Genomic DNA, 24,631 nt, shown 5'->3' with positions numbered 1-24,631 from the left:
ATTGGCAAGATTATATTATTGTATAGTCTTTTGTTTAAAGCGGAAAAAAAAATCGTCTTTCATGCACTGATTCATTTTGGCTTCTTTCAGATAAACGCAAAGAAAACATCCAAAACACACGTTAAGGTGTATTTAACTAGTTCTCCCAGAGTCAGCAACTGTTACCATGAGACAACGCCTCATTAGCATATGTAAACGTCACAGGGTGTGGTCGCAGGTGGAGGTGGCAGGTGGAGGTGATGTTCGGTTCGCCTCGCCTCGAAAGTGGACAAGAGCCGAGATCAAGTCGGAATCAAATATTGTTTAAAGAAAAGGATCAGCTTTATGACAGGATTATTGAACAATTCATCCAAAAAGACAGGAAGGTGGACTTTGTCTTCAAGTGAACGTCATTGGTGAGTGAAACTTTGACATGTGTATTGCTGGTTTTGCTTCAGTGGTGCATGTCGTTGAACCGGTTGCATTTTTCTTTCCACACAAGTCCCGTCGTGTCATCATTTTGAATGTGAATAAAGTTTGGAACATGAGCAGAAATCTTGCTGAAACACAAAGTGCCGTTGAGTTCACCATTGATTAATCTACCCATACCACATTCCTATACTCCAGAGGTATGTTTCAGTCCACTCCCTTAACTTAGGTGTGACCGGTTCCTGCAAACAAACTACGGAAAACACTCCCTTAGCCACAAATCCTACTGTAATGATTCCAAATTCAGCTGGCTATAGTTGCCTGACATCACACGTTTGGGTATGTGGCTCAGGAGTGTATCTTATTCTCCCACCGAGATGGTGCGGGGTTTGTCATATGGCTAAGTTGCTTCCAAACGTTAGAATTATTGTATTATTATTGTCATGTGTCATGTGGTCTGCTGGGAGCAGAGCTGGTTGTGCAGCCAGACAGCAGCAGGAAGGAAGGACCTGCGGTACCTCTCCTTCACACACCGGGGGTGAAGCAGCCGGTGGCTGAAGGAGCTGTACAGCTGCCAGGGTGTCCCGCATAAACACCTCGGTACAAAAGGTCGTCTTGTTGAAATCTGTCACACACTGTTCAAAGGGCTCCCGAACTCCCTTGTGTTTTTTGAAAATTCATTTTGAAAATTTTGCAAAACGTGTGTCTAATGTTTAGGGGAAATGACTTCTCAAAGAGCAAAGGTGGCGCTGGCTCTGGATGCTGAAACAGTCTGCTCACTCAAAGAGGGAGTCAACTTCAAGAAAAACCCAGAGGACGGTAAATGTTACATCATATTCAAGAGCGACAATGGCCTTAAGGCATGCAAGAACCAATGCAAACACCAAGGGGGCCTGTTCATCAAAGACATCGAAGACCTGGACGGCAGGTGAGATGGTTCTGGCAGAATTAGCACACAGCGGGGAATATGATGTATCAGTGGAACTTTTCCGTACTGAGCGGCTGATCTGTTCACACAGGACTGTTATATGCACTAAGCACAACTGGAAGTTAAACGTGTCATCAATGAAATATGTGAATCCCCCAGACAGCTTCCTGCAGGACGAGCTCGGTAAGTTTGAGTGAGGTAGGAGACAACCCAAGTACCCTTACTCTTAGTATGCAGATAACACGTAGATCATGCTCTCCCTGCTCTTTTCCTGAAAATCTGTGAATGCTTGATTTATTCAGTAACATTTGAGTATGCACAGCTCCAGAAAAATTGGAGGTTTGAGCCAAAATAAAATAAACTTGACAGGAGAAAGCAGAAACTGACTGCTGCATATCCAGAGCATGAGTATATATGATATGTCACTTACAGAGGTAGAGCTTTTGGATGATGGGGGGCTTCAGTTGGTCGAGGAGAGCCCCGTTGACCCCTGGCTGGCTGAGCCTCGAGAGCCTGTGGAGCTCCAGGAAGGTGAAGTGAAAGTATGTATCATGCTGCTCACACAATCTAGAACGCACTCTGCAATGCACACTGAGCACAAGTGCTCTTTATCAGACTCAACTTTACACTACAACAACGCCATCATGGATATAAACATAATATGTATATATAAATATTTATATACATACATGTATACATATAAACAAGTGTATAGTATCTAGGAACAGGTCAAACCTGTTTTCACAGATCAAGTCATAAATACTTGGTCACAAACAGATACTAAGTGTCTTACAATAATTCTCTGTAGGTCGGAATAACACTGTATAAGTCTTCAGAGTATTCAATAACCCCACTCAAGTGTCAGACAGAGGGTGAATACAGGTATATTCAGACTGACAATATGAACATTAATGCATGTAAACATGTTTTTAGTAGAAACCCAAAATACCAATATGATCCTGAAAATGAACATTGATTTGTAACCTTATTTACTTAAATAAAAGGTATATATATCTGTATTGCATAGTTACAACACAATATTGATATGACAAATAAAATGTAATAAATATTTTACATATTGTAAAAAGACAAACACTCCTGCCTGATAAATATTTCCTATGAATTATCCTCAGAAGTCACATCTGAGGTCATCATTTTATGTATCCTCACTTGGGCCGTAGCCACCTCTATTCAGTGTATTACGGTTGTCAGACTCGTCCATTTTGACACAGAATTGTGAACTTCCCACCCAGGTGACGTACTTGACCCACGCCTGCATGGAGCTGAAGCTGGGACAGAGGCGGTTCATGTGCGATCCGTGGCTGAAGGGTCCTGCATTTGCCAGAGGCTGGTGGCTTCTACATGAGCCTCCAGCAGACTCCCTGGACAGACTGTGTTCAGCAGATCTCATCTACATCAGCCATATGCACTCTGACCACCTCAGGTAAACTTTGTCTGTCATTTCCCCTTCAAAGCCGACACATTGTCTGTGTCGTCTGCAACCTCATAGATTACTGACATTTACCAAGAGAACTGTGTGAGGGAGTAAGTATAATAACCTCCTCCTGTTCCGTTTGTGTTGAAAATACAGTCTTTTGTAATTCGGCATATTTCCTTGGGGAATGTTTTAAGGTGACCTTTTTCCCAGTCTTCTGATATTGTCACTTATTCACTGTTTTGCCCAAATAAAGTGTAAAGCATCTCTGTTGATCTTTGTGTGTCGGCTTTCAAGGCTACTGGTTGAATGCCGTCTGGTCTGGGAGCTTTCCGTTCTTCTGTGTTTGATTTCCACTGTGCTTGGCGTGTTTGTGCTCATAGAGGGGTTGTGCTGCTGGCTGTAGGTCTGTAGGTTCTGCTGGTTCTGGAGCTCCCAGAAGTGTTCAGCCCACCTCTTCAGCTGGGCATCCTTGACATTGAGCACATTTCCATTCATGTCTGTGATTGGTCTGTCTACTGTTCTGTCTGTTCTGTCAGTTCTGTCCTGGAGTAGTCTGATGTTATATCTGGAGCTTCTCCTCATTGTTTCTGCAATAAAGATTGAGCTTGCCTTTCAAGAGGTTGTGGTCTGTGGATGCAAATTACTCTTTGTTTTGGTCAGGTGAAAACCATGTGGCTTTGTGCACGAAATACACATATGCACCGTCCTATACGCATGCATTAATGTATGGAGGGATGTCAGAGGGAGGGGGCTGCCTTGTGGAATGGCGCCTCGATCAGTTAACGCTTGTTTTCCTTGATAGAGGTTAGGGAATTGAATTGAACTTTAAAGGGCGTCAACATTCAGACTTTTTTTAAAACAATGTTTATTGACCTGTCCTGCATATTTTTTAGCTACCCCACACTGAAAGTCTTGTCAGAGCGGAGGCCAGATATCCCCATTTATGTTGGTGACACATCGAGACCTGTCTTTTGGTTAGTAAAGTGATGGAGCTCGGTTTAATCCATTATTATTGTAAAACATATTCTTTAAATTTTGTAATAAATAAAAATATGTCACATGTCTCTCTCTTGATGCAACAGGTATTTGGAGCAAAGCCAAGTCAAGCTAACCAACATCAACATTGTTCCTTTTGGTATCTGGAAAAATGTTAGTCATTGCTGCTCACAACTGGTCAAAGGGCAACGGGGATAACTCTTTCATAGAATGTTTTTTGTTGTAAGGACATAGAAATGAAATTACTCTGCTACAGTCAACATTGTAATTATTCTATTCTTGTGACTAATAACAGTATAGTGATTTCCATTACCCTGACCCTTGGTCTCCATCAGATTGACAAAGACCTGAGGTTCATGATCCTGATGGATGGAGTGCATCCTGAAATTGACACCTGCATCATTGTTGACTATAAAGGTGCATGCTTTTCAGTGCTTTTCATATATTAATTACAAGTTGTGGACTAAAACATACATGTGATGGAATTGTTAAAATGTGTGTTGATTGCAGGTCACATGATCCTGAACACTGTGGACTGCACCAGGCCAAATGGGGGCAGGTTACCACAGAGTGTGGACTTAATGATGAGCGACTTCGCTGGGGGTGCATCTGGATTCCCCATGACCTTCAGTGGCGGGAAATACAGTGGTGAGGCTCACTTCACTGCTCAACGCAACAAAATTTGAGTTTAAACCTCAGTTTACACACACATCTTTGTGACAGGTTTAAAATTCCATTGCTTAAAGTCAGGGTGCAATATAGACATTGAACACTTTATATATAAGAAATGTTATGTTGCTTTTGATTTCTAAAATGTGATCACGCCAATTCTGAATGCACCATAGACTACACATTGGTTACTATATTGGTTACTACATGTTTTCATGTTTATACCTTCAGAGGTTCATATTAACCATGTAAGTTAAAAAATGGAAGGTGTCTTTTAAGTTAAGCTGTAGATAACTATCTCTGAACTGAACTAAACTGAAATATAAAGAAAACAAATATTACTAATTATCAGTGCAGTATACCCAAGGTCAGTATGTACCACACTGCTGACATTCAGTTGATAACACCATCATCTTTATGTCTGTGCCCAGATTCCTGGAAGGCAGGGTTTATCAAGAACGAAAGGAAGAAGCTGCTGAACTACAAAGCTCTGCTGGTGAAGTCCCTGCAGCCGGCAATCTACTGCCCGTTCGCTGGCTTTTTTGTGGAGGCTCATCCATCAGACAGGTAGGGTTTGTACAGAGGGGTTGGCCAAGATCTGTACAATAACAGTGGATGATAAATGCACTACAGCCAAGGATACATCTGTTTGAATGGCCTTCATATTTCAATGGGGTCAGAGTTGATGCAGCAGGTATATTTAGCGCCATATAAGACTTGGTCAAGAATTTATATGCAGCTTATCTCTGTAAATAAACTATAATATGAATAAATAGTAATTCTAACTGCTGAGCAGGAACTAAGTGGTATTCTTGGTTCCTTGTACAGTTTTCTGTTTGTCTATGTCTCAACTGTTTGTGTGTACAGATACATAAGGGAAACAAATGTGAAGAACAGTCCCGAGGACCTCAATGCGCTCATCAATAAGTTTGCACCGGACATCAAGACATGGACCCCCAAGCCAGGTGCTGTGCTGGACCTTGGCCTGGCTCTGAGAGACCCCACTAACAGGTTAACAACCCCTCAAGCAACAAATGTACTGTAGTAAATGTAAATGTACTCAGCCAGGACATTTCTACAAGAAAATCACTGAACATATATGCTGACATATATGTTAAGTGATTTTCTTGTAGAAACGTCCTGACTGAGTGCAGTGTTCAAACAGTTGGTTTAGTTTTGGCCATCATTTCTACTTGGTATAATAACGTTCTATGTCTGAGATGTTGGAACATGTTGGCACTAACAAACTAGAATAAAGGCCTGGTTTCAGGCTTCTGGGGACTGAGTCCAGTATGTTGTCTGCAGCGGGCCATTACAGGCCCTCGGCTCATTGACTGCCGTTCACTTTTTGCAGCTGGATTTTGGATATACTAACATTATAACCAAACTCTTCTTTACTTCCCTGAAGTCAAGTCAAGTCAGAATTAGACACTTTTGTCTGAAATCAATGCATTGTTAAAACATTAATTAGAATTTTTAGTGGGAATATTTCCACTGCTATCACTATGAACTGCAAGAGTGGCATGGGAGAACGGAAAGCTTGACAGACTTAGCAACAGTAACTAAGGCGTTCTGGGCTTAGCAAAGGGTCAGTTAACTTGGTGACTACAATGTTATTATTACCAATAGGAATGACGGCCAAACTACCAAAAAAACAGCCATATTGAAATGATCCTATAAAAGGCACAAATGAAAACGAATACGTTTCATCTTATTTTCATGTGAATATTTCCTTTAATACACGACCAAACATAGTGAGGCCATCACCAATCCTCCAGCCAGCGCAAAAATCTACAAGGACAGTTGGGATTTCGACTTGTATGTGGATAAACTGAACAGCGCCATCAGCTGTGAGATATTTAAACATCAAAGCTGGACCCAGTTCTACTACACTTGGGCAGGCTTCCAAAACTACAACCTTGTTGTGCGGGTAAATAAACATGACAAGAAAAAATCTTCTCTGAACTTTTGAAGCATCTATCGGGTACACTTTTTGGCTCTTCTTTAGCAAAAACTTTCCTGAGCACTGTAGCATAATAATGTGGTTTAATTAACTTGATTCTGGTGCTTTGTTCTAATTAAGAGTTGTGGTGTGAAAGAGTCCTGGCCTGCTGTAACTGCAACATCCCTAGGTCAATTCCAGCCGGTGACTTTTGCTCGCCATCCCTCCTTTCTCAACTTATTTCCTGTCACATTCTACTTCCTTCATTTTTTTCTCCTAACCTTCTCTTGACCTTAAACTTCACCAATACCAAATCTAACACCAAACTAAATTGGAAATCTGGCAGCCCTGGCCTCTGGGTTTGATACAAGTTTTATTGTGTTCAAAATGAGGTTGGAGAAAAACTGAGTCACTCTTAATGGTTTAAAAAACAACTTCTATACAAAGTCCTTGTCTTAACATATGCTAATATAATGTTTACACTGCTCTCCATTTTAGTTCAGCATGTTAGCATGCTCACAATTGCAAATTAAGACTAAGGCTGATGTCACTCATGGGAATGTCAGAAGTTCAGCTGGTATTCGGAGATAAAATATGGGACATATTTAAATTTTGAACTCTTGGTGGTGCTAGAAGAAAAGTTGGGGATTACAAAAAGTTATAAAGATTAATCCTCTTAGGACCATATATGAGTTTACACAATCTGTAGAAATCTAAAATCTAATAGCTGTTAAACTATTTCAGTCTGGACCAAAGTGGTGGACCGGCTGACCAACAGACCAACATTGCTATCCCCAGAGCCATGCTAGCGGGGACATGAAACCAAATGGGGAGGTCAAATGAAGCTACGTTGAGATTTAAAAAGATGGCGCCCGGCCTCGGATTCCTCATCACCTCTTGTCTTCCAGCTCTGAGTGGTTTTTCTGATGCTTTCTTTCAAAAGCCCCAGTCCGTGGGTAGTGAACTTATTACGAACTAAAAAACTGGTCCTACTGGCTGACTCTCTCTTACTTTCTTTCTGTTGCTTTTTCATAATTGATGTCTGTTTGACGAAATGCAAATGTCGTATAATAAAACAAAATGCAAATGTCGTATAAACGTGTATATTCAAGATGATTGAGACAGATGACAACTTTGCGCCCCTTGCTGACGGCTGCGACTACTTGGTGGACTTTTTGGATCTGTCGTTCCCCCCAAAGAGACCTGACAGAGAGCACTCCTACATAGAGGTGAGAATCAATAGAGCGCCATGCAAACAACACGCAACAGCATAATAGGGCTACAAATATTGTATTAGACTATACTTGGGGAAGGAGGAAGATCTTATAATCAATCTATAATTTGTTATGTTACGTTGGGGTCTGTGTCTACAAAGCGCCTTTTTCTGAGCAACAGTGAAAGTGTATGCGGCTGCCCAGAGAAAAGGGGCTGGACCCAGCGTCTTTTTTGTGAGCTTATTTTGTCCGTGTCTGTCTATCCTGAACTTTATATTTTGGGCAGATACTCGTAATAAAGTCCAAAAGCCCATTTGTGGGAGCAGATCGGTGCTTTTATTATCATGCGTCTTGCTCTAACATTACGTCTGTCAGACTGAACTTGGACAAGCTGGGCCATACAAAGTAAGTAGCAGACATCCTCCATTTGTTGCAAAAAGATAGTAGCCTAAATAGATAATACAAAGCAAAGGGCGATGCTAGTTTATCATACAAGGTTGGTTAGAGTGGTGATATATATTGTCAAGATATTGTTGTCAAAGAAACTCTGAGCGCTTTTTTAAAGAAATGCTGGGTTGAAACCTGCCCAGCGGCCTGTGGGCGCTTTTCTACCAGAAAAAAGCGCTATTTGGACACAGGCCCTTAGATTTTACATTTCAATTAAAAAAAAACAATGCGTTTTTTCATAACCTAAAGGTAGGGAAGGGTACCAAAACTTTGTATTAAACAGAGTCCCAGTGCTACATAATTTAAAGACTGGAGTATTGATAAGCTCTGCTTTACAGGTGCTTTTTTATTAGTACTTTAAAAAAAATGTTTTGGTGTCATTTTCTATCACGCCATCTGTCGGGGCTGAGCCGTTCAACTACACACACACATAGACACAAATACAGAAAGTGAAGTAGTAGAGCCTGAAGTGAACCAGGTGAAGTGAAGATTACTAGAGTTGATGACAACTTCGCTCGTCACTGTTAGTGCAAAAAAATCATTTGCGAGAAAAAGTCAATATATATTCTATGTTTGCACAAGCTCACCACCCACAACGACAGGAGGACAGAGGACAAAAGGAATGAGGTTTTTATTTGAAAACAGGTGAAAACGGGTTAATGTGGACATGGCCTGATACTATCTGATGTCTTTGTTCCTCATTAATGATCATTTATAAACTTCACTCAGGATTGTTATTTATTCTATTGACATTTTGTTTACAGTGAGATATTTATGACTTTATGTAGTGACTTTGTTGTGAATATTACTGTTGCTAATCGAGAAACAATATTCAGTTATATCTAAATTATAAATAAATTCTAATCCTGTAATGGATTCATTTGTTTTTAAAAACTCTATATGTGTTAACTATATATGATTTTGAAAGGTATTATTTAGTCATGACATAGAACCAAGTATTGATAAGAGCTCCTAGTAGTTAGTAAATCCTAATGATACCTATTCCTATCTGAAAGGCCACAACTGAACTCACCACTAGATTCCATTTAATCTTACACACCGCTTCTTTAAAGAATTACAAACATGACATTGTTGTTCCCTACAGCAGAATGACAGTGGGTACAGCTAGAGCTTTCTCCAGAGCTGACACGGCGCTGTGGAGAGAGGTCTTCTCCATGTTTAAATAAAAAATGATGAGGAACAATTTTAGAAATATGCCTATTCCCTATCTTTCCAAGAGTTAGATGAGAAGCTTCTTGATTTGTCAGCACAGTAACCCTAATAGTTACTTGTTTTTTTTTCTTAAAGATTAAAAACAGGATTGGGGTGATGAGATACGTGGTGCTGCACGGTCTTCTCTGGGATGATCTGTACATCGGCTTCCAGAATCGCATAAGCCGAGACCCGGATGTCTACCACCACAAGTACATGCATTATATTTCTTATCAAAAACAAGGTTCAGTACAAAAAAAAAGGAAACAATGCCAGTCATTTGCTTGTGCAGAGTTGGGTTGTAAGACAATGTATACATTTCAATTGCCTTCATCTCTTTCTCTTCAACCGACAATGCAAAGGTGATTGCACTTCAACTGGCACTTCCACTGCTTTCATCTTCTTATTGTTTGAGAAATCATCTACTTTCTCCTTAGCTGACACTTTAAGCTCCATTTATAACACAATTTCAGTTCTCTCATTGCTGAACTTTGATGGAATCTTTAACTCCTTTCAGCATTTAACTTCAACTTTACTCAGCTCTATCACTCAAATAATTACTCCAAACTAAATTACGAACTTTGAACTTAAATCTTGTTTCTTTTAAACTTCCATTTTAACTCCATTTTCAACTTCTTTCACTAACTGTATATTGGATGCCATTTCAACTTCTTACAGTATTTCAACTGCCTGGACAATAAGTTATCGACCGGGAGCACACTCGTGTTTTTTTGCATCATTTCCTTTGAAATATTTTGATATACATCATGAGCATGACATCTTCTGAGCCTTGTTAAACTAATGATACAGGTTTTTATTTGACGAGATTTGGCTAAATCAGTGTTAACTAATATGGAACACATATATGAGATGGAAGCACAACGAGCACTATGTTTACTGTCTCATTGATTCATCGCGATGCCCGATTAATGTAAAATGTTATCAACTTGAATCGGTCTCGTCGTTCTCCAGGTTCTGGAACCACTTCCAGACGGAGCTACCAGTTCACAGGCCAGACTGGGACCAGTTCCTGCAGCAGGAGACTTCCATCCAGGATCCTGACGCACCACTTTGGAGCCAAGGAGCTAACTGTGTATTGTCTTGAAAGGCAGATGTGGTGTTGATTGTTACCTGCATTTTTTAATTGTGTCTAGCTTTATCTAGTGTCAGATAATCAATTGTCAATCAATTTAAGAAATTGCCTTATTTACCACTTAATTTTTCTTTTGATTGCTTTTATTCTATAATGTCTATATACAATGCTATACCACTGGCATGGTACAAGGGGGGTGGGTGGGAGAGATTTCCAAACCCACTATAAGATACAAGCTGTCTCACAAGACCTGCAACAACAAAGAGGATGTACCAAGGGCATAGATGGAAATGTGAGTTAGTCACTTTATCACCTTGGTCTGACACTGAAGGGCCCAGGGGATTTGAGGACCAGCGTGTGACTAATGAAGAAGACGATGAGCCCCAACAATGTCCCCTGTGTTTTAAAGGCTATCAGATGACATGGGGATGCTTTAAAGTGTCACAGGGAAGAGCATATGTTCACATAGTTCCAAACTCTTACACATAATATCGTAATCACCTCACATCTTGTTACCTCACAAAAAAAGATAGTTGTTTATTTTATATTTTGCTCAGGACTGGATCCATTAGATATATACATAAGAAGCGACCTTAAGTTGCCTTTAATGTTTCGAAACACACATTTTGATCACTTTGTGTGCCTTGTGTTTAAGTATCAACAAAATCAGTGTTTAGTCAAACTAAATTCACAGCCATTATTAATTATCACTCTCTGGTAGAAAAGGATTTTGTTTTTTAAATGTGACTTGCAAATACACACAGGGAAATGTGGTATGTTTTTCTTAACATTATATTTGTCTTATATTCCTGCATGCAGTCTTTTAATGTATGTTTTGTTTTATCTAAAGTGGGATATGTTTTTTTAATAATGCATAATCAAACATCAATCACTGTATTCAGTTGTTTCAGTAATAAATTGCCTTATTAACCACCTCCTTTTTTCTTTTCATTGCTTATATTCTATAATGTCTATATACAATGTTTTACCAACTGAGGTAATAAAATATATAACTCCCACTGAGTCTCTTAGTCGCAGTTGTGGGTTGGGAATGCTGAAAATGAATCCTGCTTTGTATGCTGTGTACAAAATGAATAGATTGTGCAATGATCCAAATAGGCAAGAACTGAATAAAAAGAAAAAAATGTTAAAATGACTTAACTACAACTAATCGGAGGTATATGCAAAAATAAACAACAGCTTCTTTGCTGGTTTTCTCTCACTATTCATTTAACTTGTGTGGAAGGCTTCGACCGGATACAGTGTTGGAGGCGGCGCTCATTAAATTTCAATGGATGTTGCTCAGTGGAGCATGAAGCAAACAAAGTTTGACTCAGATGAAACTACATGGATGTCCCGATCATGGGACCCATAGAACAAACACGCTGGCGTTTCCTTTGACCCCGCCTTCCAGCCCTCGGTCCAGCCACGATTTTTGGCTCATTCCCATGAAAGAAGAAAAGAGAACAACTCTCTGCATTCTCCAACTTTGAGAACATAAGGATTTAAATAAGGGTTATTATGGTTTTGTGCTGGGAAGCCGATTCACCTAAAAAAAAAAAAAAAAAAAGTTGCTGTCTGGATGCTTGTGTTGTTCACTATAGCACAACCAACTCTGCTCCCAGCAGACCACATGACAATAATAACATGACAATAAAAACCTGTGCAATACATTACACATTACACTGTGCAATAATAGTTAAAAAAGTTAAAAATAGTTAAAATAGTTGTTGTTTTTTTCTCTGTCTGTAAATATAATATTTCAGTTATTGTTGTTTTTTCTATTTTTTTTTATTTTTTATTGCTTATTTATAATACTTGTCTTATTTTATTTATTTTTTTCATTTTTTTTAGCTTGTCTTCTTCTACTATGTCTCTTGTGTGCACTTTACTCTATGCTGTTGTAAGTCTGCAAATTTCCCCGCTGCGGGACTAATAAAGGATTATCTTATCTTATCTTATCTTATCTTATCTTATAGTGAACGTTTTGAATTTGTCCGCACCATGTGATAAAGCCATGTTGTGCGGCTGGACTGAAGAAACCTGCGTTACTTCCACAGTGTAAGAACTACTTGCTATTCAATACTAAACACCAATTCCAATCCTGTTTCAAGCATGTACAGTATGCTCACATAGAAAAACATCGAAATGGATGCTTACTACAAAAAAATTGCTTGATTCTGAGTGTGCTGTTGTGCACGTTTGTCCCACAATGCAATGCAACAAGCAAACAAAGAAGCAACAACTGCAAAATAATCAAAAAGATAGAACTGCACCTTTGTTTGCCATAAAAGACTGCAAACAAATCACAAGCAATAAAGTAAAACTGGCTTACAACCTATAAGTATACTGCTGGCATGAATAACATATTAAACCCTGTTTCTCACCTATTATTCTACCCTAATACATCGTACTCCACCCACTTTAGCAACTTCATTGTGCACATGGTGTGAAGTGCCAGAGATGCACATATTCTTACTGCTTGCCAAAAGCAGAACATGCATCTCCTTCCTCTTGTAGAGTGCAATTTCCTGTTTCAGTTTGACAGCTGTAAAGTGTATTTCACAAACTACAGCTTCCGTGCCTTCGCTTGTGGGCTTTTATTCTTTGAAGAATGAGGAGCGCGGTGCGGATGTTACTTTGGGCCTGGATTATCCTGGACTCAGCGGATTTTTCAATCTCACTGCCAGAAATCACAGATGGGGAGTTCATTGATGAATGTGTGAAGGAACACAACATGGCGCGGTCGTCCGTCAATCCACCTGCAAGTGACATGCTGTACATGGTAGGCACGATGGCCTTTATGATTTCTCACTATCTTTGTCACTATCATAGACAAATGACAGGGGAGCCGGAGTAAAGCCACCTTACCAACACCGCAACGGGCGGACAAAATATTGTGAGCATCTAATGGTTAAAGGATTTAAAATTCTTAAGTAATATAAATGTAATGGTCGAGTAAAAAATAAAGAAATGCCTTTAAGTAAGATCTCTTTTGTCAGCCCTGTTGGTTTTAGAATAGTACAGTAGCAGCTTGAGATCTCTGGACCATCTAGGAAATAAATGCTGATTAGATTGTCTGAGGTAGAGGTAGTTATATAGTCTATACTGTAAAATATTTGATTGAGTTTCCTTCTAAGGAAATGCTCTGAGTGAATTTGAGTTCCCTCTATTACAGTTACACAGTGTAAATGTCATTGTTAATGTTTATTGTGAGAGGTGAGATTGGAATAAGTGGATCTTGTCTGTGCAGCATTTCTCAAGGTTGCATGGAGTAATAAAAAAAAGTTTGCCATCTTGGTTTGGACTACAGAGGCCCTGTGTTGTTTCACCGTGATGTATAAAGAGAACCGGATACAGTGTTGGAGGCGGCGCTCATTTAATTCCAATGGATGTTGCTCAGTGGAGCATGAAGCAAACAAAGTTTGACTCAGATGAAACTACATGGATCTCCCGATCATGGGACCCATAGAACAAATAATAATAATGGTTGAGTAAAAAATAAAGAAATGCCTTTAAGTAAGATCTCTTTTGTCAGCCCTGTTGGTTTTAGAATAGTACAGTAGCGGCTTGAGATCTCTGGACTATCTAGGAAATAAATGCTGATGTACGTATACTTTGAAGGTAAAGGAAATTACACATATTTGGGGCAAGGTTCAACTTTAGTGAACATTGACATGAATTTGCCTCATTGACTAATTGCAAACATCTTGAAAACGCAGCGGGAATGAAGAGCCAGAGACTCTAAAATAGAGGACACCATCTTAGCCTATTAGCTGTATGGAAACATTGAATTTAATTCAATGCAGGATTTTGAGGATCTGTTGGCAAGCTAGCTTTCGCTGAACAAAGCCTTTAAAAGCGTCATTTAAAATGGCGGGTCATTACCAAGGACAGTAGCTTCATATTATTTTTCTCTGTTAATTCAGACATGGGACGAGGGCTTGGCCATTACTGCAAGAGCGTGGGCAAGGCACTGTGTGTTTGAACACAACACCTACCTCAAAGATGTCCGCCGCGTGCACCCTACCTTCTCCTCTGTGGGAGAAAACATATGGGTAGGACACCCACCGTCACTTTTCAATGTGTTGGGGGCCATAAAACTTTGGGTGGATGAAAAACAAGACTACAACTACAACACCAATGACTGCAGAAAAGTCTGTGGCCACTACACTCAGGTGTGTGCATGATTTTTTCGTAAATTCACTGACAAAATTCAAAGAGAAACTGCTCATGAGGTTTCCAGTTTGGTCTGCATTGCATAATTTAACCCTTTTCTCGTCTCCAGGTTGTCTGGGCAAACAGCTACAAGGTCGGTTGTGCCGCCCAGCTGTGCCCCAAAGGTGTCAAAAAAACAAACTTCGGTTCCAGAGAGAGTGTCATTTTTGTATGCAACTATGCTACAGCGTGAGTTGAACACGTCCACCAATACAGACCTACGGGTTGATGAAAACGATTTACATTGTATATTTAAGGGGGCACTAACAAGGTTTAATGGCTCAACAAAATGTCGGATGATCATTTAAGAAAACGATCACCCGCCTTTTTAAATTTGTATTTTTATCCGGCGACATCAAATGTCCTTTACACGCCCCATGTGTTGACATTTCTCTTCTGGTGTTTGAGGTTGTGGTTAGCCTGAAGTTCAGCCCCCAATAAAATGCAGCGGTATTGCAATGCAATGCACAACTGTGCCACACCTCATAATTAACCGACATCGAAAACAATCAGAAAAGAGTGCAGCTGGTTCAGAGCAAAGATCAACCCAGAATCAACAAACATCATTTTTCGCTGCTGCTGGCTGGCTGAGGGCTACCAAACGGAATTTCGTTGCATCACTACAATGACAATAAAAATCTCTTTATCTTCATCTTATCTTTATCATCTGCCAACTACAATATTTGAGAATAATTTAACTTGGATGATGGTTCCTTGTGCAGGGGTAATGTGAACGGAAGGCAACCATATAATAATGGAGGGGCAGGCTGCTCTGGATGTGAAGGCACCTGTGAGAATAATCTATGCCGTGAGTATTTTTTTTGGCAATGCAAAAAAATCCTTCATATCCTGTTTTTAAATTTTAGTCTCACAGATCACCAATATTTGCCTATTTCCACCCAAACCCCATTTTATTTCTTGGCTTTTGTGACTTCTGAGATTGTTACAATTCAATAATTTCGTGACTGGCTAATAACAAAATTAAGGAAGCAGAGACATAAAACAAAACCTTTTCTGTCATGTTGTCTCTGCAGGTAGCCAAGAACGAGATTCACCCAAAAGTAAGTGACGGTACATATGCTCAAAAATACAGTTCAAAGCAAAATGCATTCCGACTGGGTTTTAAAAATACATATCCACACTTTGATCAAAGGATAGTTGTTTCAAGCATGGTGTCAGTGAAGAGGTGCATAACACATTCCATGAAGCGGTTTCCAAGTATGAATACTGAAACCACTCAAATTATGTTTCCAGGTTACAACTGGACTCCAGACTGGGACCCTGCACCGGCTACCTCTGGCTCGGCTACCCCTGGCTCCAAATATGAGACTATTCTGGTTGCCCGACCCATTGCCCTCATCTTCACCTTCATCGCGGCGTATGCAGTCCGCCACTTTTATCCTGATATCTTCTGCTATGAATAGACCACCTGAGGGGACCCGAAGGACATGGATTTATTCCGCCAGTGCCAAGTCCCATCAGAGCTGTACATAAACGATCAAAAAGTGCATACGATTTACGCACTAGCTTCTTCGTAGCAAGCCGCTAGCCACAGATTTAAGCCATCCAACAGGACATTAGCAACCCAATGAACCTCGGGTTCGGGAGGGAAAACTAAAGTGAACACTGAGCTCCTTATTTTACTGCAGCGGTGTGCAGCTACAGTTACATTAGGTTTAAGCTGCACTAATCAGTTTGTTCATGCAAGCAAAATAAGACATATGATTTCCTCAAATCTACATTGCGTTTTCACATTCGGTTCACTCTCGCTGCTCTTCACCAATCCTGTTCACAGACAGCAACTCTGCACCACCTGCACAGCAGACGGAGCGAGTTGACAAATAGCTGGAGAACACAGTCTAGCAGCTAAAGAGCCAGATATGTTCATTAGGAGTTGGTGGAGGATGCAATAAAAATAAAAATAAAAAAAAGAGCCAAAAGAAGAGTGAAAGTTGGACATTTAGCTGTTAGCTAAAATGTTTATGAGGCAATAATGTCCGTGTTTACAGCTTGCTAAATTGCCCCCACAATGACAAAATAAACAATGAATAATTCCTTAAATCTGAAAAAAAAAGATACAGCTCTGCAATGGAATAGATTTGGAACACCGATGATTGTGGACTCTCCTATAATCCTGTATCAAGTCCCCTAAACAGTTCTTCTACCATAAGTTTGTCATGATTTAAAGGAATTAAAGCAAACTTAAAATACAGCTTGTTAAAAATCTGTCTTTAATTTCGCATTTCCATCCGATTGAGTCGGCTTCTTCCTGGACACACATCAGCCTTGGAAAGGACAAAAACATCCTTTGAAAACCTATAAATACTGACCATACAAAATCTGGACTATAGTTAGTGGAAGACAAATGAAACGGACATGAAGACAATGTATGACATCACTTGCTGGTGTACTACTGGTTTCCAGATAGAGGATTATACAGGTTACATGAACAGGAAATCCTCAACAAAAGTAGTTTTATAGAAACCTCCAGGACAGTTTGTGATGGAATTAATTTTCATCCACACACACTGTATGTCTGATGTTGCACCTTCCTGGATCCTGACCGAGTCCTTGATCTGTCCAACAGGACTACCAAACAAATACCATGTCACATGGTACACAACACAACTACCATGGTGTAAGTCTGTGGTTAGCCTTTGTTTTTTGTTTTGCTCTTTTTCTTTTTGCCTGTGGTGCTGCCGGTGGGGGGGGCTGGGTTTACTGGAGGAGCCCCCAGTTTCTTGGTTTTGGCTTTTCTCACTTTCTCCTTAATGGCTTCGATGTCCAGCTTGCCTTCTGTAGGAGCTGTGACAGAAACAAGGGAGGGGATGGAGGTTAGCTGGACCGATGCAGCACACAGGTTCACACATACTTGCTCTGTTCTCAAATGGAGATTTGCCCCTGTATTTTTACCTTTGTTGGTTTTCTTCATTAAAGGCTTCTCTTTAGGAGGAATGAAAGCTTTGTTCCGCTCTTCCTGCTTCTTGGTCAGCGCTTCTGCTTGTTTCACCTGAGAAAGAGGAACAATGAGTCAAAAAACTGATGCAATTCTTCCTCCGCCTACCATTTTTGGGAAGTAGTTTACAAAGACTTATTTGATGAGACTAATTAAGTTGCTTTTCAATGAAACAACAGAAGCAAAGCAGGGCCTAACAGCCAGCACAATATCATTACTGTAATATTAGGCATGTGAACAGGCACTGCAGCCCTGCAGGAGTTGAATCCAATCGGTGCTCACCTTGATCTCCTCCATCTTCTTCCTCTTTTTCACACTTTCACGCAGGAAGAATTCTCCTGTGGCCAGCTCCTTGTCCACCTAGAAGATGATCCAAAGTGAAAATTAAAAGTAAGAAGCAACCTCAGTCAAAATGAGTCTCAATATGCAAATAAGTCTCAATAACATGGTTCAAACAAAGCACAAATATTCCTCTTTCTGTTGTCAGATTATATAAAAGGTCAATCTTTTTATCATCTTATTAACTTTAATAACTACTTTTAGCGTTACACAATGTTGTATGACGTGTGCTATGCTACATTTTATCTTCAGCTCTTGACATTACTGTGTTCTCCATAGACGAGATAGAGGAAGTTATCACTAACTATGAAAAATAGAATAAATGCATTTAAAGCAGGCTACTGACCGTGCTCTCCGGCTGTGACGGAGGGAATGGAGTGTACTCCTTCTTCGTGCTCTTCTTCTTGGGCTCCCTGCGCTTGGCCAGGTTCTTGTGGCGGAACTTGGGCAGGAAGCGCTCCCAGCTCTGCATCCGCAGGTCAGGGTCTTTGGACAGCTCCTGTTTGATCATCAGTGTCTGATAGATACCGACCGTCAGGCAGTTTAGAATGTAGTGGGGTAAAAGTAACAAAAATGTGACACTTCAGTGATGTTGTACGGTCACGCCACATGCCCTGTCTGCTCTAAAATGTAGTTTATTTTTTAAACACTGTATATATTAACAGTCTAATTCGTTAAGAGTCTACTGATTTGATGGCAGTTGTAGGCCTTTATGGTGGAAGAAACTTCACAATGTTGGTGAAGTTTATGAAAACTTGACTTGATGTTTTTCAGCCGCTCTTGCCGGGAAGACAATTAGAAACGTTTCATGGATGCAATGAGTTATTATTACAACTCTGACAAGTCAAGATGGAGGAGAACAGGTTTGAAAACAGCAACCCTTCAGTTACGTAGCTAAGCATGTTTGTTTTGGCCTCTGAGTAAAAAGCAGAAGTTGGATCCCCACACAAGAAGTGGACCAGAACTGTTTGGGTAGCTTGTACTGTCATCTGATGAAGATGAGCAGCGCCTCAGTGCAGAGCTGCAGTAAGACTCTGCTGTTTGTTCAGCATCTGTCCCCAGGACTAGTAGTCATCCTACATGTGGATGTTACTTGTATTAAACAAGTCAGACACGAAGGTGCTCCACAGTGTTGTTGGATTGGAATTTTTGTTTAAAACAGGAAAACCTCGTGCCTAGTTTGAATAGGTCTTCTATGAGCAGAATTAGTGCTGCAGAGCATCTGTGGCTCTTTCATGCCCTCAGCTCCAGGTTGAGCCATCCTTGGCGTACAAACCGGGAGAGATTTATTTCAGTCAGGAGATCAAGAACAAGGATGGAAAATATCTTCATTGGGCATGACTGCAGTCTGTCAAGACATTTTAATCTATCCAGTAACACTGTCTGGTTTCTGTCGGAAGCTTGAACGTACCTTGATGTTGTAGATAGGGTGAATGTTCCTCATCGTGTCCATCACCACTTTGCGTACCTGAACAACAGAGAAAAAGACATGAAAAAAAATATAATGCTTCTACATCCTCTTGTTCTTTGTGGGATATGCATAATAATTAAAAAAAGAATATACCTGTGAAATGAACTCAATCTTTCACCATTTATTGCCACAATGACTACATTTGGATATCATTTTAGTTTTTATTAGACATTTCTATTTCAAAATGCCCTTTCATTCATGACAGCAGCGTAATGGACAGTCACCGCCCCCTAACTTTGTAAAATGCCATTATGAAATAAAAACGCAGGTTTAGTTGATTTGGAGCTCATCACGGTTAAACGTGGTGCAACAATGATACTCATTACCCAGAGGGGTTGGAAGGAGATACGTTTCTAAAACGTTTCGATGTAAAGACCAGTGGAGCTTATATTAGCAGAGTACGTTAGCACATCATTAACTAGCATTAGCACCTCTGCGCCTTGCTAGCTCCTGAAGGTATTCTGAATGTACAAGAAGCATTTGCTTTTTAATAATTGTAACAGTGAATAAAGGCCTACCCGGCTTTACAGGAACAGTGTTGTTCCTTAATCTCATGTCTTCTGTCTTGATCACCAGGTGATGAGTTGGTTCACTTTTACACTGATCTGTAGCTTTAGCTTCTACCCTTATCCTTCTATCCCTATCTTTTAAAACTGTTTTCACTGCTGAATCAGTTTGACTTCATAGATATATCCCTCTGTTGATCCTGATTGAATGAGCGGAGTTAGTGACAGTGTGGGGCGGGGCTTAGCGAAGGGTCCTTTAGCTTAAGTTTCAAACTGTGAATTGTGTTTAGACTGGTGGTTTTTGCCTCAGGATCACCTACTGGAGCTCAGTTACTCCACTCTTCATATTAACCTGTAGACTCCTGTGAACAGACAGAGGCTCTGTGAAGTTCTTACCTCCTTCAGGCCGTTGAAAGGCCCCAGGGCCGACACCGTGTTGCCCTGCACCATCACATAGCAGTTGGTCAACAACTCTAATGCCTGCAGAAAAGGGACGGGAAAACAAAGTAAACATTTAATTTGTGACTTAAAAAGAAATTATCTTGTTAAAAGTAACAACGACACAGTCAAATGTGTGGCTGATTGGAAGCAATGCTGCCACCTAGTGACATTTATCCCAAAATACACAGTTGTATCTATGTAACTATTTTCGCAACTCCGAGGTATAAACATTTGCCGAGGGAGGGTCTAAGACGCAAGGAGAGGAGGGGAGGAATGAGGGATGTACAAACTGAGAAATGAGAAAGACCTCAAGTTAAGTGAGTATTGTTCACTGTATTTCAATTCAGACTTCTCCCTCCTCGTAATACACAGGGTTACACTTTGACTGAGTATAAGGGCCTTAGGTTCAGAATATTTTGACTTAATTCCCTCCATTTGTTTTCTACAGTCAACATGCTCAATGTATGTATATCAGCAAAAAGTATACTACTTATATTTATTGCAGTGGTGAGTCTAATTAATGTTTTTCAGCATCACAGCCTTCTTTGGCATGACCTGCAACCATTCTAAACTGTAAACACATTAGAGGACATGCTATGTTCAAAACAGGGCAAGATGGTTTAACTGTATTGCTTGTTTTTTGATTATTATAAAACTTTTAAAGATGCCCCATATCACTAAGTTAAAAGCACCAATGAGTTTCACCAATACCAAGTCTGTGATTGACCCCACAGACGCTATGCTATGATACTACATCCAAATGATGTGCGACCTGCATTAAACTGCGTTTTCTCTGCTCAAGTGAGAGCTTAGTCAGCCTTGTTCAGAAAGTAAGTAAAAGTCAAACATTTGAATAATTAGCAACAATGAAAAGAAAGCAGTATTTCTGAGATAAGAGCTGCTTCCCAGCAGGTGTCAGGTGTGTTTATGAAAAATGGATATTGGTGTGGGACTCACTTTTAGGGTGGAGCCCTTGGGGCCAATCAACCGCTGTCTTCGTTTCACAAACCGCTCTCTGTTCCTCACCAGGGTCCCGATTTTGATGATGTCACACGCCATGTCATCTTGTAATATCCGCACAGCCTGGAAACAAAAAAAAAACAGTATGAACAGGGAAGCAAAACGACCTAATAAATTAGCCTCACTCTTGTTTTCTCGAGGCACAAGGAGCAATCTTCGGGAAATAAAATTGACATGTGGCATGTGCCACAAGGCAGACAGTGATCAACAGAAGACAACCATACACGACAGCAGTGTGATCGTTACCTGTTCGAATGGGACACTCCTGGCCAGCAGCTTGATGAGATCTCTGGCTCTCAAGATGGCGTAAGGGTCATACGTTTTCTTAGTGGTGCAAACTGTGATACTTCCCTCAATCAGGTCCAGAGTGGTTTTGATGTGCTGAGAAGAACAAAAATACACATTAGGTAAGATCTACTAGGTGTTTAAACCAAAATGTAACTGTACAGTGCAGGGATGCAATTCAGCCTGACGATATTAAAGTAATCAACCTGGGTTCAAGCTAATTTAATGTGCATACTGAGGGGTCAAGAACAGGCTTTAAAATATATATAACTTTTAATGAGTTATTTTTCTATGAGTTAGTTTCAATATGCAACCTACTTTGACAACAAATATCTTCCCTCATCTCTCCATTCACCCTCCTTCAACCACAATATTATCATTGCTTAAAGTATTTATTGATTAGAATACAAAGTGATAGTTGAACTAAAAATATTCAAAAGAATAGTAGAATTGCTATGAGTTGCAGCTCTTATAAGCACAAAGATGTTTTGTTGTTGTTTACTTTATGTCTATATAAATTCTAAGATCCAAAATGGGAGAAAACAATGGTCATAAAATTATTTCAACTGCCTTGGGCTCCATAGTCCAACTCTTAAAAATCTGCTGTTCTCTCCTCCTGCATAAGTGACCAATGAAATCATATTCTATGTGCATACAAGCCTATTTTGTCCAATAACGTTCTGGTCCGTTTTCAGCACATTTTGTCTCAGCAAAGAGCTTTCGCCGATCTGTTGAACTTACTGACTCTCCTAAGGCCTTCTCCACAAGCGGCCAGCACTCTTTCAGGTAGGCTTCTCTATATTTGGGAAAGAGGGTGGCAAAGCTGCTCTCCTCCGTCAGACCCCGGGGGTTGTCGTCTTTGGTGAAAGCCGCCTCTTTCCATCCATCGGGAACAGTTAGGAGTTCGGCTTCATCCACTGCATGACACAGACATCAGAAACATGGAAAGTTTGACACCTGTTTTATGCCCCAAAGACAACTCAAATACCATTGACTCCAATACAGTGGCAAGGGACATCAACATGGAGGAAACGTTGTGTCAAATAGACCAATGTACACATAAAAGACCCTGTTTTATTGCACTATAGTTGTGGATATAGGAGCGAAGCTGCCTTTGCAGTAACACACTGGTGTGTAATTTTTCTGTCCTGGCCCCTCAGTGGTGGAATGAACTCCCCACTGACATCAGGACAGCAGAGTCGCTGCCCATCTTTAGGCGCAGGCTGAAAACTCACCTCTTCAAGAAGTACTACCCTGAGCCTTCCTCGTAGCACTTATTGCATTCGTATTAGTTGTTGCACTTACTGTATTCGTATCAGTTCGCTGCACTTATTGAATTCGTATTTGTTTACTACACTTATCCTATTCGTAGTAGTTTGTAGCACTTACTATATTCGGATTAGTCTGTTGCAATTATTGTTTTCGTAGTAACTTGCCTCTGCACTATACTTTTGCTCTGGTTTATGCTTTAAGATGCTTGTTTAAGAAAGGAGATGCACTTATGACTTCTGGTGACTAGTAGTTCTCTTGAATACCTATGTTGAATACACTTCCTGTAAGTCGCTTTGGATAAAAGCGTCTGCTAAATGACTGTAATGTAATGTAATGTAATGTAATGTACATGGCACAGTTACTCCAGAGGTAACATGCATGCACTTCAGCTTCTCTGTCAAAGATGTTCAGAGGTACATTAAAGAGAGGAAGGGTTCAACAGACCAGCCGTGGAGGATAGCTAGCTGACAGTCAGGGTCGACTATACTAGAGGGATCAAACCTTCTACATAGTTTTTCTTACCTACTTTGCAAGGAGAAAGGAGACGTATGTTTGAAATGTCTGACAACAGCAAGAGTATTTGACAGTTTCTCCATGTACAAAGAACATAGTAACGAGTTTTTAGCAGTTATTTGGGGCATGCTGTAAACGCTTGAAGGACTTTAAAATAATAAAAAAAACACATATAAAAAAACAAAAAACAGTCTAAAATATGATTATTATGTTTTCCGTGGTGTATGAAAGCCAACGGGGGAAAGGTGTGTCGACAAATGTTTCCTCCACACGACGGCTACCTCGTTAGCTTAAAGCTAATTCATGCGTGCCTCGCCACCGACATGTACACACGTCATCAAAAACCGACAGAATCCAGCTGTGCTTCTTAGTGAACGGCTCGCTGTGGGTCAGATAACAGGGTTGAACTCAATCAATACCTCACCTTGGTGTTTAGTTGATTTTTTCCTCCCTGTTTGTGCATCACTCACGCCGTCTCCCGTCGTGGAGGACGCCATCTTTGTTGGAGGAGGTTCCGGCTTCTTCTTCTTCGTTGGGGTTTAACGGCAGCTTGCATCCTTGGTGTGGCATTACTGCCATCTTCTGGAGGTGGCTAAGCCATGCAGCCAAACAAGCATCTTCTGCTTTGTCCACTTCCACTATCGGCTGGATCTCCTCCTCCTCTTCTAGATTTCCCGACTTGCAGTTTGAAAGCTGGTTCACTTTATGGTCCATCTTGGTCAGAGAGAAAACCTTCAGACCGAGCCAGTGGTCCTCTGAGGAAAGGATTGGTTTTTTCCTGATACAACTTTGCTACCAGTTGCTGCAGAATGCTGTGTTTCAGGTCCCAATCACATAAGTCAGGCAACAGCTGAAAGTTCAAGTTTGCAATTTCTGAAGTTCAAACAATGCTTTCCTCCAGAAGTAGTTGGCACTAAGCCTGATTTGCATAAATATATTTGTGGTAGAAAATATGCATATTGGGTTGTTGTAACTGGTATGGTTTAAAAAAGGACATGTTTCCAACTGGCATATAAATTGCATATCATTTTGCCTCTGTGTGGGAGGCAGAGTTGCACCATATTCTGTGAGAGCAACAGCAGGGGATGCTGTTGCATTGAAGTTCATGTGTACGATGGATATACAGTCAGGTCCATAAATATTTGGACATTGACACAATTTTCATCATTTTGGCTCTGTACACAACCACAATGGATTTGAAATGATACAATCGAGATGTGCTTTGAGTGCAGACTTTCAGCTTCAATTTGAGGGTATTTACAT

The 24,631-nt window shown here is 40.4% G+C and overlaps 3 protein-coding genes across 3 annotated transcripts; 2 read left to right on the top strand and 1 right to left on the bottom strand.

Moving 5' to 3' along the window:
• Positions 1-1,130: 1,130 nt before the first annotated feature.
• cmah (cytidine monophospho-N-acetylneuraminic acid hydroxylase) lies at positions 1,131-10,359 on the top strand. The gene is made up of 14 exons (XM_054625092.1): positions 1,131-1,336; positions 1,428-1,519; positions 1,769-1,878; positions 2,590-2,780; positions 3,668-3,748; positions 3,857-3,923; positions 4,106-4,187; positions 4,281-4,418; positions 4,871-5,006; positions 5,307-5,450; positions 6,195-6,369; positions 7,494-7,610; positions 9,351-9,466; positions 10,227-10,359. The coding sequence occupies exons 1-14, from the start codon at positions 1,131-1,133 to the stop codon at positions 10,357-10,359; spliced, it is 1,788 nt and encodes a 595-aa protein (XP_054481067.1).
• A 2,515-nt stretch (positions 10,360-12,874) lies between these two features.
• On the top strand, positions 12,875-16,398 carry glipr1a (GLI pathogenesis-related 1a). The gene is made up of 6 exons (XM_054624547.1): positions 12,875-13,132; positions 14,277-14,525; positions 14,636-14,754; positions 15,288-15,373; positions 15,600-15,626; positions 15,820-16,398. Exons 1-6 carry the CDS (start codon positions 12,962-12,964, stop codon positions 15,987-15,989), a joined length of 822 nt encoding a protein of 273 aa, XP_054480522.1. The 5' UTR covers positions 12,875-12,961; the 3' UTR covers positions 15,990-16,398.
• A 92-nt stretch (positions 16,399-16,490) lies between these two features.
• On the bottom strand, positions 16,491-23,967 carry krr1 (KRR1 small subunit processome component homolog). The gene is made up of 10 exons (XM_054624546.1): positions 23,793-23,967; positions 22,325-22,500; positions 21,545-21,679; positions 21,236-21,361; positions 20,234-20,317; positions 19,272-19,328; positions 18,207-18,377; positions 17,804-17,881; positions 17,479-17,575; positions 16,491-17,370 (listed from the first exon to the last, which is right to left on the bottom strand). The coding sequence occupies exons 1-10, from the start codon at positions 23,863-23,865 to the stop codon at positions 17,216-17,218; spliced, it is 1,152 nt and encodes a 383-aa protein (XP_054480521.1). The 5' UTR covers positions 23,866-23,967; the 3' UTR covers positions 16,491-17,215.
• Positions 23,968-24,631: the final 664 nt, after the last annotated feature.

This window comes from Anoplopoma fimbria, chromosome 23 (genome assembly GCF_027596085.1).
Source record: "Anoplopoma fimbria isolate UVic2021 breed Golden Eagle Sablefish chromosome 23, Afim_UVic_2022, whole genome shotgun sequence".
Taxonomy (NCBI): Eukaryota; Metazoa; Chordata; class Actinopteri; order Perciformes; family Anoplopomatidae; genus Anoplopoma; species Anoplopoma fimbria.
The sequence above is the reverse complement of the archived record's forward strand: the minus strand, read 5'-3'. Positions and strand labels throughout refer to the sequence as shown.

Bases quoted from the DNA above. Each gene is read 5' to 3' on its own strand.
- cmah (XM_054625092.1), top strand. From the start codon at position 1,131: ATGACTTCTCAAAGAGCAAAGGTGGCGCTGGCTCTGGATGCTGAAACA. The intron at 1,520-1,768 runs GTAAGTTTGAGT...TGTCACTTACAG, and splicing joins CTTCCTGCAGGACGAGCTCG to AGGTAGAGCTTTTGGATGAT. The intron at 2,781-3,667 runs GTAAACTTTGTC...CATATTTTTTAG, and splicing joins ATGCACTCTGACCACCTCAG to CTACCCCACACTGAAAGTCT.
- krr1 (XM_054624546.1), bottom strand. From the start codon at position 23,865: ATGGCGTCCTCCACGACGGGAGACGGCGTGAGTGATGCACAAACAGGG. The intron at 18,378-19,271 runs GTACGTTCAAGC...GGTATCTATCAG, and splicing joins ACCCTATCTACAACATCAAG to ACACTGATGATCAAACAGGA. The intron at 17,576-17,803 runs GTGAGCACCGAT...CCTCTTTCTCAG, and splicing joins AGAAGATGGAGGAGATCAAG to GTGAAACAAGCAGAAGCGCT.
- glipr1a (XM_054624547.1), top strand. From the start codon at position 12,962: ATGAGGAGCGCGGTGCGGATGTTACTTTGGGCCTGGATTATCCTGGAC. The intron at 13,133-14,276 runs GTAGGCACGATG...CTGTTAATTCAG, and splicing joins CAAGTGACATGCTGTACATG to ACATGGGACGAGGGCTTGGC. The intron at 14,526-14,635 runs GTGTGTGCATGA...TCTCGTCTCCAG, and splicing joins TCTGTGGCCACTACACTCAG to GTTGTCTGGGCAAACAGCTA.